This window comes from Orbicella franksi, chromosome 2, assembly GCF_964199315.1.
Source record: "Orbicella franksi chromosome 2, jaOrbFran1.1, whole genome shotgun sequence".
NCBI classification, from domain to species: domain Eukaryota; kingdom Metazoa; phylum Cnidaria; class Anthozoa; order Scleractinia; family Merulinidae; genus Orbicella; species Orbicella franksi.
This window is the reverse complement of record NC_138146.1, coordinates 31610520-31631101: the sequence shown is the minus strand read 5'-3', so window position 1 is coordinate 31631101 and position 20582 is coordinate 31610520. Positions and strand designations below refer to the sequence as shown.

At 37.9% G+C, this 20582-nt stretch overlaps 1 protein-coding gene across 4 annotated transcripts; it reads left to right on the top strand.

The window, feature by feature from the left end:
• Positions 1 to 458: 458 nt before the first annotated feature.
• LOC145479288 (cold shock domain-containing protein E1-like) lies at positions 459 to 19178 on the top strand. 4 transcript variants are annotated; one of them, XM_081457612.1, is made up of 29 exons: positions 459 to 580; positions 1388 to 1550; positions 2002 to 2180; positions 3650 to 3774; positions 4314 to 4347; positions 4801 to 4897; positions 5779 to 5873; positions 6683 to 6757; positions 7199 to 7255; positions 7399 to 7499; positions 7816 to 7879; positions 8212 to 8274; positions 8841 to 8927; positions 9418 to 9685; positions 10214 to 10296; positions 10860 to 10955; positions 11297 to 11344; positions 12090 to 12161; positions 12543 to 12625; positions 13064 to 13172; positions 13328 to 13420; positions 14212 to 14291; positions 14713 to 14902; positions 15422 to 15586; positions 16256 to 16363; positions 16728 to 16811; positions 16954 to 17033; positions 17703 to 17771; positions 18223 to 19178. In XM_081457612.1, the coding sequence occupies exons 3-29, from the start codon at positions 2160 to 2162 to the stop codon at positions 18437 to 18439; spliced, it is 2664 nt and encodes an 887-aa protein (XP_081313738.1). In that variant the 5' UTR covers positions 459 to 580; positions 1388 to 1550; positions 2002 to 2159; the 3' UTR covers positions 18440 to 19178. The 4 variants fall into 4 exon arrangements, with proteins under 4 accessions (XP_081313738.1, XP_081313739.1, XP_081313736.1 ...); XM_081457613.1 differs by having other exon boundaries at positions 16728 to 16815; positions 16958 to 17033; XM_081457610.1 differs by having other exon boundaries at positions 9415 to 9685.
• The last annotated feature ends 1404 nt before the right edge of the window (positions 19179 to 20582 follow it).

The following is a 20582-nucleotide window of genomic DNA, read 5'->3' as shown; positions in this document are numbered from 1 at the left end:
CGCTATGAAGAAAGTGCGAAGAAAGCTCAGCTCAGAAGCCCTCCATTGCAAGTTAATTTTGATTGGCACAAAATATAAACAGACAAATTTACGAACAGGTTTAGAAAGGGGAGGAATTGCTACTATGAGAGCGACAAACATTTTATCAGGCGCTCGGAGAAGACAGGTCGACTGGATTGTCTCAAAAAAACGTTTTTTGGACTAGATGGGAAAGTTTTTCCAGTTGAACCTTTAGAGCATATTTGCTTTCCTCTTTCTTTTTTTTTTTATTTTATTTATTTATTTATTTATTTATTTATTTATTTATTTATTTATTTATTGATTTATTTATTTATTAATTTATTTTATTTTATTTTTTTTTTTTCAATGACCGTGCCAGAGCCGGCCCCCCTTGTCGGTTCGTCAAAGATCAGCTGCGTCAATCATCGCTCTTTGAAGGTTCCGCCCATAAGACGGGGCACATGTGGCTGAAGTGGTCACATGATCAGTGTTATGGTGAAAGAAGATCCAAGATGGCTGCTTTTTGGTTCCATGACACTGGGAGGAATAACTCGCCTTCTACGCGATATTCCTTCCGAAGGTTTGTAAAACTACTCTATTCGATGAATAATTTCCCAGTCTATGTGTTTAGTTGCTTGAAAAATTCAAAAAGGTGACATGCGGGCGTTGAAGAGAGAAGATTTGAATGCTAATTACATTGCTTGAAGGAAATGAACGTTCTTGGGTAGACGTAAATTTCTACCGAACAGATTTGTTTCAACAAGTGTAACGTCGCTTTATCGTCTCCAGACGTGATTAATACTTGACAGGTTATGGAGAAAATGATTTAGCTTCAACTGTGCGAAGAGAAATGTACCATTGTTAGAAATATTTTGCTGAAAATGCGTTTTCGGTTCTGGGGGACAGACACGACTAATTAATGGCTTACTTTAAAAGTTATCTGCTGCGTGCCTGGTATTTTCTGGCCATGCCCAGTGTCTTAGAACTACCAATTTGAGATGAGGGTAAGTCATGTTGTTGACGAATGAGTCAAAAGTTATCGTGAACATTTATATAAACAGTAGTGTGAAGAAACGTGTGTCCTTTGCTTGTGGCGTGTTGACGTCGTAGAAGACCTCTTCGCATCAAATATTCTTAAAGTAAGGTTCAGACGTCGCAGTATGAAAGTCTTAACAATTGTAGCTTGTAATTATTTGGTTATTTGCTTCTTTCATTTCTTTTAAATGATTGGGTTTTTTTTTTTGCCTTGTTACTGTTATTAGGTAAAATTCACTCAACGTGCTTCGAGTTAATCGTTATTGACTGCGAATTTGTCAATATAATTAAGCTTAAAACCCATCTCTGATATTGAGATCATTTACTCAACTCTTGGATTTTCTTTACTCAGGAAACTCCGGAAGCAAATGAAAACGAGATGATGCCTTTGTACACTTCACCTTTGCCAACAGACCTAATTGTAGGGGCCTTCCTTTCTTCAAACTCATTGGAACTCAATATTCATACCCAAGATTGATATATAGCAAAGGCTGTGTTTTGTTAATTGTCTTCTGGTGGGTACTCGTGTCATCCCTTTACTACTAATTACCGCTAGAAGTGATTTAAATAAATTTTAAATACACTGTAGTGGTTTTAAACCTCTTACAGAGATGCAGAGAAATCGACAAAATTTAGTAGTTCCATTAAAGGAACATGCATCAACTTGAATACAAACATTGAGGAACATTTGAAAATTATATGTTACGTAAATTTCTCTTTTAATATGTACACAAATTCAACTTTTTATTTGTTTATTTAGTTAGATACTTTTAGTATTGTTATTCATATTTTATATATTCTTATTACACCTTCTATTTTTCACTTTTTAACTTGATAATGGTGTAATGTGGCACTGAAATGTCATTCACTTTTTTGAATCTGTTTGAAAAATCTTTAAGCATTTAACTTCTTGATCAAGTCACAATTATTGTACTATTTTAATCATGGTGTTTTTTAATTTTTCAGGCAAACATTGGAGATTGGAGTTTTCAAGGCCAAATTAATGTCCCCAAACATTTTTGTATAGTTAGATTTTGTTATTTAGAGGAGCTGGTTTAAAAGGAGTTCAAAAGATTTATATAAATTTTTTTCATTGGCAAACTTTGCATTATCAAATTCTGAAGATGGCAACTGAAACTTGGAAGGTAAGAATCTTGCTGTTTAGGCATGCTTGTGTATTTATAGTCCAAATTGTCGTGAATTAAAATCTGTAGGATTTAACTAGCTGTTCCACTCCCCGCACCGATTTTCTAAAAAACAGTTTCAGCTATATATAGTGCTGCGGTGCTGTGGAACAGCTTACCTACCAATCTGCGGCAAGCGCAAACTCTTGCTAGTTTTAAATCCAGCTGCAGAGGTTTCCTTTTTCATAATAAATAAGTTAATTAATCACACGGCATTCATGGAAAGCAGGCACTTCGTTATTGTTTTTATTTTTGTTGTTATTGGATTTAATTAGTAGTAGATTAGTATCTTAACAATGTAATTAATGCAATTTTAGTGTTTACTTTAAGTCCTGATGTTTTACCCGTGTATAAATAAAGTCAAATAAATAAATAAATAAATTTTGTTTATATTATTGCAATATAGAGTAATATAAAAATTACGTGTTTTCTCAGTGGGTATTATGCATATGATTAACCAATCAGAGCTCTGGGTTTCATACCACAGACCTATCGTCTGCAGAGGTATTGTAATAGAGACTTAATTTGAATTATTTGGGTCAGTGCCTTAAAGGAGAAGGTCACTCCAAAAACCGTATATTTTTTGTCAACACTGATAAAAACCTTGCACTAAGTTTAGCCACTCACTGAAGTTTCAGCCTCTACAGTGCAGGTTTTCCTTATGAAATTCGTCTCCAAAGAAGCCCAAAATTCGAACATTGTTTCGGCCATTTTGAACAGTACTCAGCAGCGAGGCCACGTTTTCATGACGTCATTCTGCCCGTGAGATTTTGTCCAAATGGCTTCCAAAGAGCCTTTTAACTACCACTCTGGGTTATGGCTGCTCTTGAGCCATATTATTTTGAGCCAAACATGCTCCAAACTCTGAAATGATAGCATTGAAGATAGTGAAGTGGATAATCACGTGGAAAAAAAAAAAAGATTTTGCTGACCTTGTGAAGGATGCCAAGTCAGTGGCAGGATTTTCTCCTTCCTGCCAGTTTTGAGTCGGACGGAATGACGTCACATAACCTCGGCCTGGCTACCAAGACAGTTTCAAAGTGGCAGTCTCCTAAGTCGCTTCTTTCAAGATGAATTTCTTCAGGATAACAGGCACTTCAGAGGCTGAAACTAACCTTAGGTGCGTGGAAAAGCTGAATGTTTACTTGTTATAGGTGAAGACAAAAAAAGTAAGCTTTTTGGAGTGACCTTCTCCTCTAACAGAAAAGCACCAAAGTGGGTGAGTGCTTTGTCTGGAGCTAGATGGCAAAGTGTAGCTACATGTAGTATACTGTAACCTTTGATGGAATACAGTATAACTTGCCATCTTGGGTATATTTATGATGCTGGTCACGATATGATTTAAAGTGTCATTCCAGTGTATGTACAGTAATTGTCATGATAGCAGTAGTGTTGATCGAATTCAGTGAAGGGTGGATTTCTTGTTGCAGGGTTCTGAACGCAGGGATCGGACCAGAACACCATCATACGACTTTAATGAGCGTGATTTTTATATTGGCAATACCAACAAGGGAAGGACTTACTCATATAGTAGTTCTTTCTCTGGACATTCTGGGTAAGTTTTTTTCATCACTATCATGCAAACAGTAAAAAATAAGAGAGTATATGTACAGTGATTTATTGTCATTTTCACCCATTCCCTTCCAAACAGATTCATAAGGAAGTGCTACATGTAAATAAAAATACTATCATGTTTGGCTTTCTTTATGATTTGGGTTTATCTTGGCATACTGTCTTGGTTTTTGTATGCAGTTCAAAATGTCACTTCATGCACAGTCCTGCTTATCCTCTGTAATGTAGATCTGTTCTGAATGATGCGACAATTTTAGTGACATTATCTAGAAGTTGACAAACAATAAAGCATAAAAAATATTTAAAATGTCACGTGCTTTCCATGAACATGTTCATTAAAGAAGTGTTCTTTCATTTTAGTCATTGAGGTAAGAACTGATTAGGTCATTAGATATTTTTGTTAATCTATAAATTGTAACCAACTCGTGTTGTAAATAAAAATTGAGAATTATGGCAATACTGGAATACTAGACGAGTGGTGATATTTGGCTTGTATTGGCGCTGTTCTGATTTTCCTTTCAGAGCAAGAGAAACTGGTGTAGTTGAGAAACTCTTGGTAAGTGGTCATTATTCTTTCATAACCAGCAGTCATGAATTCTGTCTAAATGTTTTCTGGTCAAAAAAAAAAAAGAGTAAAATAGCATTTACAAAACAATGTTTTTTGGTTATGTGTCTGCTTCATTATCAGGGCTGAAAAAAGTATCTAAATTCCAGCTTTCGTTATGGACAACTAGCTCCCAAATGTTTTTTTTCCCAGGGTAATGGTATGCTTGTTTTTGCTTTCCTTTTTTATGACTTGATTGGCAAACAACTTACCCTACACCAGGCTTGCCTGTTTGCCTGTCTGACAAGTGACAAGGAAAAGTTACATGCCCTAGCTACAGGAAAATATACTTGTCCATGGAGGAGGGCCAGATGGCACTTTTTGATAGCCCTGATTATTTAAATGTTCTTTAGGATAATCTGAGATATATCTATATTTTTTCATTCTGTATCTTTTTTGTTGTAGCATTCATATGGTTTTATCCAGTGCTGTGAGAGAGCACTGCGGATCTTCTTCCATTACAGTCAAATCAATGAAGACCCTGAGGACCTGAATGTTGGAGGTATACACAAGGAGTTTTCTGGTTCGATATCTTTCGGTGTGAAGTTTACTTTTTATTTCCAATATCTCCAGTTTTGACAATGATATGAGACACAGGGAAAAATGATCATCCTGCTGATATCTCATCTGCTCTTTAAAGCACATTACATACTTACAGCTGGTGTGATGTAGCTTACAGCAAATGATGTTGTTTAAATTGGTTAAATCCCAGACATTCATTGTTGTCAATATCACTCCAGATAGAAATCTACACACGAGTGTGTTAGTAGACATTGGAGAGTTGTATTGGTAATCCATGTATCTGAATTGTTCTATTCACAATCTACTCATTGCAAGAATATGATTGCACCTGCGTTGTTCTTAAGAGAGAAACTGTTCTTTATTTAACCCTTAACTACCTCGACATCCGACTTCTTTTTGCTAATTTCTCCACAAAGCCTCAATTTGAAATTATGATTTGCGAATTTTATCATGGACAAATTCCCAAGGCAGCAAAGAGGAAAAGAATACCCCTGTGAAAACAACATGAAGGTGCCAGAGGTTTGAGAACATTTTGTGCAAACGAAGCTCCTAACAAGATTGGCCAGCAGTGATTTTTCATGTTTATATAGATTTCCACGCCCTATTATTCTGTTCTTTCAACAACACATGAAAACTGTGACATGCTATGTACAGCTGTTCATCATGTATCATAATTATGCAATGTAGATTAACACAAACTTAGGGAATTATTGTGCTCAGGCAGGTTTCCAACCAAATCCCCTACCTATAAAAAATTTGATTGTGGAAATATTCTTGCCATTCAGAGCAGCAACTTGTGTCTGTGAAATTCCTTAATTCATAATCATTGCCTTATTTTCGTCATGTGTTCTTGTCTTTCAGATGAAATGGAATTTGAGGTTACATCAGATCAGCGGACAGGAAAGCCAATTGCTTGCCGTGTGGTTAGACTTGAAGCAGGATCTGTGTCCTTTGAGGTTTGTCTATTGAGGTTTTTACATTTGAGCTAGCTAACATATTGATCAGCTCAACATAGTCTCTCTTTAGCTCAATAGCTAGTTAAAATGCCTGACCCATATCTGGGAAGTTGAGGATTCAACTCCTGTCTGGAACTCAGATTTTGTCTTCGCCCCACACTTGTCACATGTACAACTTTATGACCATATTAGAGCAATGTGATTGCCAGGAGGTAAGGCTTGCCAATACAACTTCGCATACCCCAGGTATAACAGCAAAAACATCTCAAAGCACTCGCTAAAACGTGAACTGCATGCACATAGAATACAAGTTCCGAGCCTGCAGTCTTTTCTCTGCTCAGATGCCTGCATGCAGTTGGTACTGTACCGTACCATGTGCACTGAGAATTATCACATGAGATTGAGGTGATGTGTTAGCTAGTCAGTCATTCCAAGATGGCGTCCAACGTCTGAAATCGTCTGGCATCATTTAAAATACCTACAGGACAGAAAACTTGTGGGATGTGATCAGTATGCGATCTCCTTATTGTCGAAAGCAATTATTATATTGTTATCTTTGTAAAGTCCTAAACATGAAGGGAAAAACCTAGAGCAAGAGTGTAACACAGCAGGAAGATTCTGATTAAACTGGCTAGACCTCACTGTTTATGAAGAGACAACCTCAGAAAATTCCTTTTTCTGGGTAATTTAATATATTTTTCCCATGAATAACCACATTAACATATTTTTTTTGTGTATGTACATGCATGTGTGTACATGTATGTCTGTAGGCTGAGCTTCTTTGGGTCTTCTTCACTATTGGTTTTCAGATTCGAAGTGAAGACAAAGTGAATGGAGTCATAGATGCTGAGCCCAAATTGTTCTTGAAAAACACTGCAAAATCTGTAAGTGCTTATTCTTGATTCATTACGTGTAGCCATTACTAATAAATTTAAGTTTTAAGTTAGTGCATGCATATTTAACCATGTGTATGTCTTGAGAAATTAGTAAATGTATGCTGTCAATGGCTCCAAAGGTATTTCAAAGGAGGTTAGATTACATTAAACTGTATTATTTTATTATTTAATAAAATTTAATGGAAAATGGTTGAATATCTCTTTCCTGGATATGCAAAGTTATTGAATATATAGAAGAGATCTTTAGATCTCCTTAGAGTGTTAGAATTTTTGCATCATATCATACTCTTGATTGACTAGAAATAAAATGTCAATGCTGTAGGTTGACTAATGGAAAAAAAACATTTTTAAGACAGTTATATTCTATAATTCATAATAAGGCATTATAACATGTGTGCAATAATATATTTGTATCTGTTTTGCATTCAGCCATCAAATGGACTTGTTGATCCTGACATGGGACGGGTCAGCTATCAGAGAAATGGAGTAAGTCAACACAGAAAAGATCTTTAGTTTTCTAAAATATCTGTTACAAATAAATGCAATAATTCACTTAATTGATCCAGGTTGCCAGACAGCCTGGTCTCTTTTTGTAACAGATCTAATGTGATATTTTCTATTTTTTCCAGGAGTACTTTTATCTCTCATTCTCTGCAAGTGATGTCAATAATTCTGGCACACCTCTCCACAAGGGAGACAAAGTTGAATTTTATGTAGCCACTGATAAGAGGTATGCTCCAATAACTTAACATAAACTGAACTTAACATAAACTTGTACTGTTACCTTATTGGGGGTTACCTTTTTGTCCACCTGGAAATTTATTTTTTAACGGTTACAGTGTAAAGTTACTTTAAAAGTGAAATGACTGAAAACCATTTATTTCGTGGAAATCATTTTCCTAAGATTTGCTAATAATTGGGACTATGGTGATGTGTATGATAGCTTTAATTTGTCTCAGGGTTCGAAATACAGTTTGCTTGCTCAGACTAATATTATGTACATGTATAATCTTTTTGTGTTGCTGATCTGAGTTTTGTTCTTAAAGAACTGGAGTTATCCGAGCTCGTGAAGTTACCCTTTTAGAGGCAGCAGATACTGAGAAATGCCAGGTATGTTGTGTCAGTGTCAAAGTAGGGTTATTTGTTTGTTTGTTTGTATTTTTCCTAACAGTGCTGATTTATCCTCACTGTTTCTCATTTCAAAGTAGGATTATTTGTTTGTTTGTTTTTTTCCTAACAGTACTGATTTATCCTCACTGTTTCTCATTTCAATTTGCATCCCAACTTCAGATTTTGTGGCTAACAAGCTTTAAAGGATAGTGACAGTTGTTCAAAGGACTGTTATGCAGTGTTTACAATGTACATTTTGTGCTCTTAAACTTTAGTGGCAGGGCATCAATAAAGATAATAAGCTATATGTGATCTTTGATCTGTTGTTACAGGGTGTTGTTTCATCAATGAAAGAATCATTTGGATTCATTGAGAGAGCAGACAAAGTTAGCGAGGTAAGATTCATTTTATTTTATTCCTTTTAGTGTCAATCTTGAAATGGAGGGAGGCATTTCTCTTGTTATTTGTTCTGTAAAGTTGGCAGTATAGTGTATCAGGGCTCAAAAAAGTGTCATCTAGTTGTCCGGGACAGGTAGAGTTACCTTTGGGCAAGCAACTTTTCATATTCACTTGCCCAAAGGGCAAGGACCCAGGGCCCAAGTTGTCTGCCAACTAAATAGAAAGAAAAGTAAACTAAGACTTACCCAGGGCAAGCAAACTTTGAGAGCTACTCATACAAAGGGCAAGCAGGAATTCAAGTTTTTTTTTCAAGCCCTGGACGTGTTTTTGATAGATCAATATTTCCTTGGTCACAGCTTTCCTCATTCTTGTCAGTTTTTAGATTAATTTACAAGTGTGTGACTGGTGCATAGCTTTTTATGTAGCCTTTCTCTTTCAATTAATTTAAACTCTGACAGTAATAACTGTCTTGCCGTCTTTTGCAAGGTTTGAAATCTGCTCCTAACCCAAGCTTCGCGTCCCCTTTAACTCTTACAGTATGGTTGTTTTTCTGTTTTGGTAGATCTTCTTCCACTACAGTGAATTCAGAGGGAATATTAATGAGCTCATGCTAGGAGATGATGTGGAATTTGGGATACAAGCAAGAAATGTATGGCTCAGTGTTTTGTGTTGTGTGAAATTGTGTAATTGTATATATACATATACATGTACATGCAATTTATCCCTTGCCATAAATAATACTACCTACAGTTCAAGGTTGAAAAGCTACAGTATTAGGACTATCCCTCACATAAAAGTTTTTTTGACTGAGTAGTACCAGCACTCACAAGCTGTTTCAGTACTTTAACATATAAATTTAGTTGTTTTATGTTGCTGCACTATAGTTTGCTTACATGTAGGTGATCTGGTTTAAATTTTTCTTTTATCAGTAGTCCTAACATATTTTACATTGTAATTAAAATTTCATGTAGTTCGTTCTTTTTGATGTTTTTGTGACTGTATACTTGTGACTTGTTGACCCGTATCCCCAATAAGGCACTAGGTATGGTCAATGGATTATGCTTCAGGTTTAAAGTATGTAGCTACTCTTTTTGTACCATCAGATGCTATCAAACTAATTTGATACACTTTCCAAGCAGGGTAAAGAAGTTGCAGTACATGTGGAAAAACTTCCTGAGGGTACTGTGAAGTTTGAAGACGTGAGCAGTGTGAGATATCAGGGAACTGTGGATCGGCCCTTGAGTAAATCAGCTGCAAAACGGCAAAATGATCCACTGCATGGAAAAATAGTCTTCACTTCACCTGATAATGAAGATGTTGAGGAAGAGATTGTCTTTTCTGAACGAGACTTGCAGGGAGACTTTTCTCTCAGAGCTGGAGATGTAGTGGAATTCAACATTGCAGTGGGTAGGTTGTGATTGCTGCATCCAATGTTTGTAAGTCATAAAATGTGGAGAGAATTGTGTGCACTACAAATGGTCATTTCCTGTTCATCATAGCTGAATACACCATGCAGCCTACATCACATGTGTGCCTTTTTGAGTTATATTACACATGATACATGTGATTTAATTATGTAGTCCTGTAACTGAAAACCCTTTTTAGAGAGTTGCAATAAAATATGCAGCTAGGTTCCATTAAGGTTTTCAGTAGGAGGGCAACTGGTTTTCACAGGCCGGCAAAAGTATTTGAACTGAACTTCTTTATAAAGAAACCTTTCCGCTTGATGGTCAAACTAGGTGGGCAAAATTGTCCTCACAGCAGTCAGTTTGCCCAGTGCCCAACAAGTATATCTCTGTATGTCTGTCTGTCTGTCTGTCTGTCTGTCTGTCTATTTGTATGACTTGTATGGATGTAAAGTTTCTCTGAGCTTATTCATTTCATGAACTGTGTATTGTGATGTTGCAGTAATATTCATGTTACATTGTTATTTAGATCGCCGCGACTCACTAAAGAGAGCTACACAAATCAGCTTGGTTGATGTAGCAGAACCAGATGACGGGGAGCCAAGAGAAATGGTAATCCAATAGTCTCCTATAACATATAATATATAACACATGAGGTTACTACAGGGTACATGGGTACAAGTCAGAAATAACTTCAATGGGTTGACATCATTGAGTGCTTAGGTGAATGCCTCTCTACAGATTTCAAATCTACGTGTAGTCTTCATACTTGCCCTTCAAGAGTGAGAAACAAACTTACTTGTCACCTGAAAAGAGGAACACCATTTAGGAAGTGAACAATACAGCTGTCCACTTGTAATAAAACTACTAAGGATAAATGAATATCAAAAAAGAGCAACCATCAAAGTGTGGGCCCTAGTTATAGCAGTTATAGCAGTCATAGGCCCCCCAAAAGGTCATGTACTTCAGAAGTGGAGAACTGCTAGGTGCATTAGCTCAAACTAACTTGGCATATAATATTCAGCCACATGAAATTTTAATTGAGATTTATTAAAATTGATCATTAATTCATATGTTGCTACAATTGTACATGTACATGTTATCTTAATACTGTTGATGTATGGCCAATATTAATTTTGTCAAGCTAATCTAAAAAAGCCCTTTGTTTGTATCAGGGTGTTGTTGCATCACTGAAGGAAGGCTTTGGGTTCATAAAATGCTGCGACAGAGATGCCAGGATGTTCTTCCACTTTAGTGAACTGCTAGACTCTGTATGTGATCAATGTTGAACAGAAATGTACCTTAACAATAGCAACCCTTACTACATCACTTCATTCATCATAGGGACCAAGACTAACTTTTGCCATTGTTATATATGCAATTTTGAAGAGTTGATGCACAGTATAATGTGTAATGCCAGCAATACTGCCAGCAGGGTGCATGTACATGCATGTGACTGGCCTTTGCATAGAAAACAAAAATCTCCCTTAGAGTGCTTATCCTAGTTTTATACCCTCAGTATGGAATATTTCAGATCCACCTTGTACAGTGATTATCAAAGATTAATAGTGACATTTGCATAGTCATGTGTCTATGTTACATTTTAAATTAGGCGCACCAGATTCAAGTTGGAGATGAAGTGGAATTTGCAGTGTCTGAGGTTGGTGGAGTTGATTGTTGTGCAGCACATTAATTTTATTCTTAATATAGTTAAATGGAATTTAACACAGTTAACGACTAGCAGCTAGTCTGGTCAGTAGCATTCTTGTAGGCAGTTGTTAGTGTCTTGGTTGTCTGTTAGCATTTGTTTAGCGTTTGGTGCGTTCTGTAGCATCTGATATAGTTCAATGAAATGTTACATAGTTTATGACCAGGAGCTAGTCTGGTCAGTAGCGCTTTTTGTAGGCGTTTGTTAGTGTCTTAGCTGTCTGTTAGCATTGGTTAAGCGTTTGGTGCATTCTGTAGCATTTCCAGCAGTCATATGGTTGTGGGAGCCCTGGGGCTGACATTGTCCAGCGGTATTCTTGGTCAGTACGTGCATTGTCATCCCATGTGCTTGCAGTGTGTTCGTTGCTCTGTTAGCATGGCGTTGTGGGTTGAATTATAGTAGTTTAGCAGTTCTCGGCGTTCCCTCCCTATCCCCCCCCCCCCCCCCCCCCCACTCCTCTTCTTTTTTTTTCCTTTCCACTAGCCATCTGGCTTGAGTGTGATGGGTGCCTGGCACAGGGGGCTCGTGGCTTGGGCGTTAACTTATGATCTCTATCCTGAACTGCAAGTTATCAATGTCTTATTGATTGCTTTATCAGAATTTTTAAGGGATGACAGTTTTATGTCTTAAAGAGTCAGGAAAACTGAACACACAAAATATACTGATACAAGAACTGTGTCATTGTTTATGATTTTAGGACACATCTGCTGTTAAGCGTCTGCATGCTATTCGAGTGAGAGTTGTACCAAAAGGAACAATCCAGATGGAGGTTAGTAACTTTTTCAGCAGGAGAGCAACTGGTTTTCACAGGCCAGCCAAACTGGGAACTGTGCTAGAAAAACTTTCCTGTAGATGTTAAAACCAGGCAGACTAAATCATCCTCTCAACCTGTCAGTTTGTCTGGTGCCTTGCCCTCAATGAAACCGAGAACTATGTATACGAAGGCTATGTATACCAGAAATGACGTTTGGGGATCAATTAGGAGAGTTTCTGTTTTGAAAATAACTAAAAGTTAAACTGAACAATTTTACAATGTGTTTCTGCTTAATACACAACCCTGCCAGGTTATTATGAACTAATCCATAAGTCCTGTTAGTCTGTTGAGTGATTTTTAGTATTTCATAATATGCATATTTCACTTTATTTGTAGAGCATTTCATCCCAGATATATGAAGGATACATTGAAAGAGAGCCCTCCTACAGCAGTCGCAGTCCTAGAAAAGATAGTAACAGGTGGGTGAGAATTAAACAGACTCGTTGTCCATTTCAGTAATTGCGAAACTCACATAGCCAGCCTTTATGGTTTGATTGGTTTGTATATATAAGCTTGAGTGCACGATTGTGATTGACTAGGCAGTAATTTTCTGTTAAAAAATTTCTTGAACACCACCGAAAACGGACTCTTTCATGTTACCTTTCATTTCCCTTATTCACCAGTTTTCATCCTGTTTGAAACTCAACATTACATGTATATTGTAGGTATCACACATCTATGATTCTTTGCAACCATTGAGGAATGTGTTTTGCCAGCTGGCTTACTTTAATAGCATGGCCTTGGAGGGTAACAGGGGCTAGTGCTGTTGAATGGAAATCACCCTTACTGCATGTTGTGCTACTTGCTTGATTTGCTTTGCTGTTGGTTTGTTTTAAGAAATTCAAATTGTTTTGTAGGGAGAGTGAGTCTGGTCTGATCAACTGCTGTGTCAATGGACTGAGGGAGTTACTGCCATTTGATACCAACAGCTTTGAACTGAGAGGCGCTGCACAGTTTGGTGACCTGGTAACTAATTCAATTTTGTTCCTTCCTTCAGAACCTGGAGGACACTTTCAGAACCTGAGGGACACATTTTCATTTAAGTTGTCATTCCACTGGCCAATTTGATTGCAGGGTCTATAAAAATTGAGAATGTGTGTTTCATCTTTCCTACTGTTCAGGTGGAGTTTAACTTGTCAGAAAGTCAAAGAACTGGTTTTAGAAAGGCGGTTAATGTGGCTGTGTTGAGAAGAAACAGTGAAATACGACACAAAGTAAGGAAATTGTTTTGTGTATCTTGATTAACTCAGAGTGAACAATTAATATACAATTTCATGTTTGTAATTGTTGAACTTTAGTATCATATTAACCCATTGTTATTACCAGTCAGTTTTTATTTCTCTTTCCTTTTCTTGTAATAGTGAGCAATTTTGTTGTTGTTGTTCTTGTTGTTGGTGATGATGATGGCCAAGGGATAGAAAGAAAATTAATTTGTTTAATTAGTTTCAGTCAACCTGCAAACATGGATATGCCTTGTTCATATGGATATGCTGTGAAGTTTAGAAAACAACATAGATTTAAATTAATTGTTTGTCCAACCCCTATTAAGCGGCCACCTATTAAACGGCCACCCCTATTAGGCGTCCAGTAATCGATATCCCAATGAGGGCTTTTCTATTGTTTTTACCTTTATTAAACAGCCAACCCCCTTTAAGCAGCCACTATCCATTTCCCTGAGGGTGGCCGTACTGTACATGTAATCCAGATGCCTTGCATAAGGGCAGTGCTGTTAGCAAATTGATTCAAAGTGATGTGAATCTCTTGGGTGGATCTTGAGGGTTGGGGGAATTAGTCCCCCTAAATTAAAAAAAAATGAGTTTGCCTCAGAATGCCAGAAATTTATTTCCAAGGTCACTTCCGAGGACCTCAATTGTAAAAACTTTCCAGAGGAGGATGCCCCAGACCTCCTACAGGGGACCACCTTTGGCGATCCATAACTCTAGCCCTCTTCACTAAAATCCTGTATCCCCCTAGAATCTCATGTTTTGTGTTGTTCATTTGTAAGGGATTTGTTGCTACACTCAAGGAGAACTTCGGTTTCTTGGAAACATCAGAACATGACAAAGAAGTGTTCTTTCATTACAGGTTTGTGAATGTGATTAAAGAGTGTTAAATTTTAGTTAAATACATGTACCATTTAACGAGAAATTCTGCAACTTTCAAAACTGCTTGCCTAGTATATTGCTCTAATGGCTCTCTGATTGATTGATTGACCGACCGACTGACCGACCGACTGACCGACCAACTGACCAACTGACCGTTGATTGATTGATTTACTGACTGGTTGATTGATTTGACTGACTGACTGACTGACAGACGGACAAACGAACCTGACTGACTTACTGACCTGACTGACGGATTAATTGATTTACTGTTGATTGATCGATCAATTGATTGATTGACTGACTGACTGATTGATTGATTGATTGATTGATTGATTGATTGATTGATTGATTGATTGATTGATTGATTGATTGATTGATTGACGCATTTACACGTTCATCAGTGAATATGATGGTGAACCTAATGAGCTTGTTCTTGGAGATGAAATGGAGTACAATCTCAGATGTAAGAATGGTAAAGTTAGTGCAGAGATGCTGGTCAAACTACCCCAGGGCACCATTACACAGGAGCAAATTCTACCAGAAGCCTACTTGGGAAAAGTAGTGAGGTCTCTGAGACGTGCTGATCCGCAGGTACAGATTCTTCACACAGTGTCATAATTAGGTCGCTGGTATTCACATTGTGAGAACTTGTTTTTGGTCTCTTCCAAGGAGATAGCAGAACATTCCCTCTCAGACTTTAACAGTCGCCGACTTTCGCATAGAACAGCTCTGTAACTTCAATTTGAAATTAGAAACTATACTTTAGAGTGCAGAGCAATGCGAACTTAAGGGTGTTTTAACAGATTACACTGTTACTTTGGAAATTTGTTACTGTTATGTAAGGAAAATCACGTGATAAGCCCTCCAAACTTCCCGATGTAAATTTTCTCCTCTTTCTTTATTTCCTCGCCAACTTTTTCAAAGAACATATTTACAACTTCAATTTGAAATTAGAAATTATACATTAGACAGCAATGAAACAAAGCTGCATAAGCTCAGGGCGTACATCCGGGAATTTTCGGTTAAAAGACAGCATTACTTGAGTTGGCTATCGAAAGGAAAAGGATAAATTTTGAATAACAAGCATGTCTGCCTCCTTGAACTTTTCAGCAAGTGGAGTATGCTGGTTTGATTGAGCGTATCACCCGTGAAGACCAAGACAGTGAGGAAGAGAACGAGGTGGAGCAGGAACCGGATAAAGAGCTGTCATTTACCGTTGAGTACGGCATTACAAGTCTTGTGGATAAAAAGACTGTCCTTCAGCATGGAGATAAGGTACTTTGCTTTGTTCGCGCTTCAACACCCTCTCAGATTTCGAACGCTATGCAAAAAAAAACTTCTTCCCGCTAGACCAAAAGTGCACCCCTTCTTCGTAGACAAACCTAGCTTTCAACCAGTATCTGACATCCAAATAGTTTGCCTATTAGCTTTCATTAGAGACGATTTTTCGCATACTTTCTCTTGATTGTAAGAAACCATTTTAACAAGCTTAATCATAAAAATTACAATTTCCGAGAAAAGAAGAATAGCCAAGTTACGGAAGAAAGAAAAAATTTGTATTAAAATAGCTTCAAAGAAGATGTAAACATTCTAAGGCCACCGCGCCTCCTACCGCCAATTAGGCGCCAAAAACACAAAAGCAAGCGCGCGCGTGCACGTAACTATAACTCTGAATGTGATTGGTTGATTTAAACTACAACTTTGAATGTGATTGGCTTATTGAACTGTCCAATAACCAACTGTACGATAACAACTTGGCAAGTGAATTAGTGGAAAATAGGAATTTTTTTTTAAACCAATCGCAATCGAGGAAATCATCATTTTTATGATTACCCTTTGTATCGTCACGCTAGAAAAATTGCGTGACTTTTTCAACCTCTACCATCGCACAATAGTAAAGCACGGCAGATTTGTCTTTTGAACTAATTTTTTTTGGCCCGTTAGGTCCGTTTTCAAGTGGGTGTTAATAAAGAGACTGGGAAGGAGATAGCCATGAAAGTAGTCAGCATACGACAACGCGTGCGGGCGCGAGTTGAATCTCTTAAAGGCCAGGTGAGTAGTGAGTTTATCTCTGTTCTTCCTGGCACACAGCAGAGAGTGGGTCAGTCTTGAGAATTTTAAATTTTGTCAATCAGTCAGTTGACTCTTGCTTGTTTGCTACAAAAATGTGGCTAGGAGGTTAGGTGTTGATGTAAGGCAGTGTAAAGGAACAAAACTGAGGTGGAGAGAAAGAAATACACTTCATTTAGTTGGCCCTGTCTGAAGGGAAAAGTTGACCTTTTGTCCTCTCGATCACTAAGAACCGAGAATTTAACGAAGAAAAATGTTTTGAACAGAAAAAAAAGGTTAGCTTGACTTTTCAGTATAGCAGTACATGTTGTTAGATTTTTAATGTCTACCTGTTTCTCTTTCTAAGTTTGGCTTCATTGCTTATGAAAACGAGGAAGGCAAGAACCTGTTTTTCCACATGAGTGAAGTGGAAGGTGAAGTGGAACTTCAGGCAAGTTTACAATTCATTTGTGTTTGACTCTGGGGACTTTGCTTTAGCAAGAAGCGTGTGTATTTTATGCAAGCATTAACTTAGTAGCAGATCTTACACAGGTTGACGTTTTTCTAATGCTCAATGTTTTCTTACTGTGCAGCCAGGGGACGAAGTGGAATTTGTTGTGGTTCAGAACCAGAAGAGTCGTAAAATGAGCGGTTGTAGCTTACGAAGGATCTGGTCAGTACAACCTTAAGATTTGCCTTGAAGTTCTTTTACCCAGATGCCTTTATTTTCCCACTGATTTGTCTTTGTTGTTGTGTGGTCGTATTTTCCCGAACGGTGCACTCTTTTCAAAGACATTTTATCCCGTCAGTTTAGTCAAAACATAGCAAGCAGCAATTCTAAATGGTTGTTGCTTAATCGGTAGTTGCCACAAAACTCCTTCTAAATATCATGTTGAGGTAGGTATCAGTCCTGTTGAAGGGCGTTATTTTTGATACGAAACCCATCGCTTGCTTTTACTGGTGCCGAGTAGAAAAGCCATTTATTGTGTTACAATTATCCTTTTGTATCAGAATCACCCACTGAACCAAATGGCCGAACCATGTTATTTACGGATTTGCAATATTAGGCCGTGACAAATTTGTGCAAATATCCGAATTGTTATAAGCTAGGTTTTTTTTTTTAGATTTTCTTTTTGCAAATGAATTTGTGCATATCCTTCTATGCAATGTATGAAGGAAGGAAAGAACGCACACGCGAACAAACGAACGAACGAACTTTATTAACCAAAGAATTCAAACAATTAAACACTGATTTATTGTGAAGCTGTGGTGATTGAAATTAAATAAAAACTTTAAAAGTGAAGTGAACAATAAATTACCTAATCTGTTGTTGTTTGTGCAGTGATTCTCAGCGACCAGAGCGGCTCATTCGTAGAACGTTTTCTGAGAATGTTGAGAGCCCTGGACCCAGGTGAGCGAGCTAATTTTATTGTAAAATTTTTACAGTAGTACTGCTCTTCGGTGTAATATTAACGGGACATAAATAAACAATAGCCTCCATTTGGCGCGAAAATATGCTCGGATATTTGTCCGCGGACATTATCTGTTCCGAGAAGCGAATAGTTTTCCGAGAGCGTAGCTCGAGGAAAACTATGAGCTTCGAGGAACAGATAATGTCCGGAGGCTATTGTGTTTATTGTTCTTCAAATCTTTTTCGCAACGCGCGCAGTTTTGAAAATTGGGGAACATTTGGTCACGTGACGCGTTTAGACCAATCGCGCGCGAGCGAAAATATCTGATGGATTATGAATAAAGGTATTCTTTTAATCGGGTAGGTTTTCCTAGTTTTGTATTTACATACTACAAAAAGTTGAATGGAAAGCGAATTTCAGTGTTGACAGTACTGCTACATTTTCCCGCAGAATTGAAGTGATTCGTAAACCCACAGGACCGGATGGCACCAGAGGATTCACATACAAGCGAACTCTGAGGTGCCAGTCAGATACATCCTCCGACCACACCCAGGGGTGTCCCGTGAACGGATCAAGTGACACCCCGGCCAAGTTCGAGAACGGGACATCAGTGGAGGAAGGAAACGTGTTCGAGGATCTTGTCGCCAAGATATGTGACCAGGAATAAGAATGAAAAGTTCACAGAGCAAAGCTCTTGCGAGCAAGTGATTACTGTAATATATGATAACACATGTCCAGTATCTAGCATCAAACTCTAGCGCGCTAGTTCAGTCCGTGGTAAATAAGCGCCGTATTACTTTAGTTATATACTAGCTGTGGATTTACTTGTCACATTGCCTCGGTTTTGCATCTCCATTTTAGTAATAACATTTTTTCTCAGTGTAATTATTTTAATCTTTACAGTGTATTTTTTTCTTTTTTCTAGTACATTGTAGTTCATTTTTTCTGTTATTCTCCGATTGCCACGGAAAGGACGTTCACCAACATCTTTACAATTTCCAAACAAAGTCACGGTATTTTTCGAGAAAGAGTATTCGTGCAACACTTACTGTTTGTGTTGTTGCTTTGGAACGGTGCGTTTGACTTACGTGGTGTCAAAATGCATTAACTAAAGACTGATTATCTTGTCTTGATCCTCGGGGGGGATCATGGAAGAACTGAGCATGGTGTGAAACGTTTGCGAAACGAAATCAGTGTAACTGTCAGCGTTGACTCGGAGCAATCCTCTAGATACTGCTTTAACCTATTCAGTTTGAGTGATTCACAGCAATGCACTACTTTTATTAGTTTCTTCGATTTTGCACACAAAGGGTGAAATTAAACAATTAGGGTAATTTTAGTTTAATATATAAATGAAATGTCGATTTGCATCCTGTATGAAGGAATAAAACTATAAGTGGAAAGTTTTCAGTGTCACGTGTCTAACTTACAGTGTCAGTTGCAAGTGGATGTCGAAGTGAAAGTGATAATAGATTTTTTTATTACTATTAATTTTTTATTTTTTTCTTGCATTTAAACATCGTAGGTGGAAATCTAAGAGATTTGCCAAACAGAAGAACAACAGTGGGTTAGAAGGTTGGGGAAAACTGTGGTAGAATGGAGCTTGGCGCTTGAGCAGCGTTGCGTGATGATCCAGATAACAGCTGTCCAAGTGATCTGATTGACCTTTTAAAGGTGGACATTTGACTTTTGAGGGGACGGGGTCTATTTCGAAAAAAAGATCGTACACACGACTACTGCCGAAAAAAAAAACCATTCACGCACGTTTAGCGAGCCGAAAAAAGCACGTTACACGGAGAAAACAATACGCGCGCATACGCCCCGAGAAAAAAAAATTTCCTGGTGCATAAAGGGTTGAAGAAAAAACGTGCCTGTACCAAATCACTGACCCCCGCCCACCCCCGTCAAAAGTTAGATGGTCTACTCGTTCTTTGTAGCACACAACGCCGTTACCAAGGAATGCCAGTGCCGTTTGTCAGATAACCGCCGTTGAAGTTTCGTACGGGTAAATTAAAGCAGGTCCGGATCTGACTAGACGCTAGAAAGAAGGGGTCGACACAAAAATCTCAGTCGACCAAATGAATGAAACAGAAATGACGCCATTTTATTGTGGCCTTAATTAAGTCTTGAACATTGCTTGTTACTCACTTTGAGCTCCGGACACCTGTGAAGCGAAACAAAATAACATTGTTATAGTCTCTGTATTCGGTTCCGGTTTCATTAGAGTTCTGAGGCGGCACTAATTTAACAGTGAAAATGCGGTAATTCGACGGTTTGGTTCACGTTCTACCTCCAAAAGGGAAAATTTCATTTATGTTTTGTACCAGACAGCTAAGAAATGTACCCTACGTATCAAGTGACATGATGTCACCACATATTAGCAAACTACGGTGGCGTCTTCTGGTGTGTACTAAGTACCCGACAGAATGTCAGCTAAGAGCTACCTATTTCCTTGTAATAACCGTTAACTCTTCCGGCGTGTCAATGTGTCAAAAGTAGTAGAGAAGTAAAGCCTTTTGAAGCTTCTTTAGCATGAAGTAATCGGGGTATTGCGACTCCAACCCCCCCTTACACACCCTCTCCCCCCCCCCCCCCCGCTTTGGATCGGAATGTTAACTCATCACAGACATCACAGGCCTCCCTCCCGCCCCCAGCGTTCTGTTAGGTTTTCCACACATTTACTCATCTGGATGGAAAGAGACTGGGAGAGCACTAGGGAAAAAGGCATGGGGTTATTTTTTTTTTTTTTTTTTATTTATTTATTTATTTATTTATTTATTTATTTATTTATTTATTTATTTATTTATTTA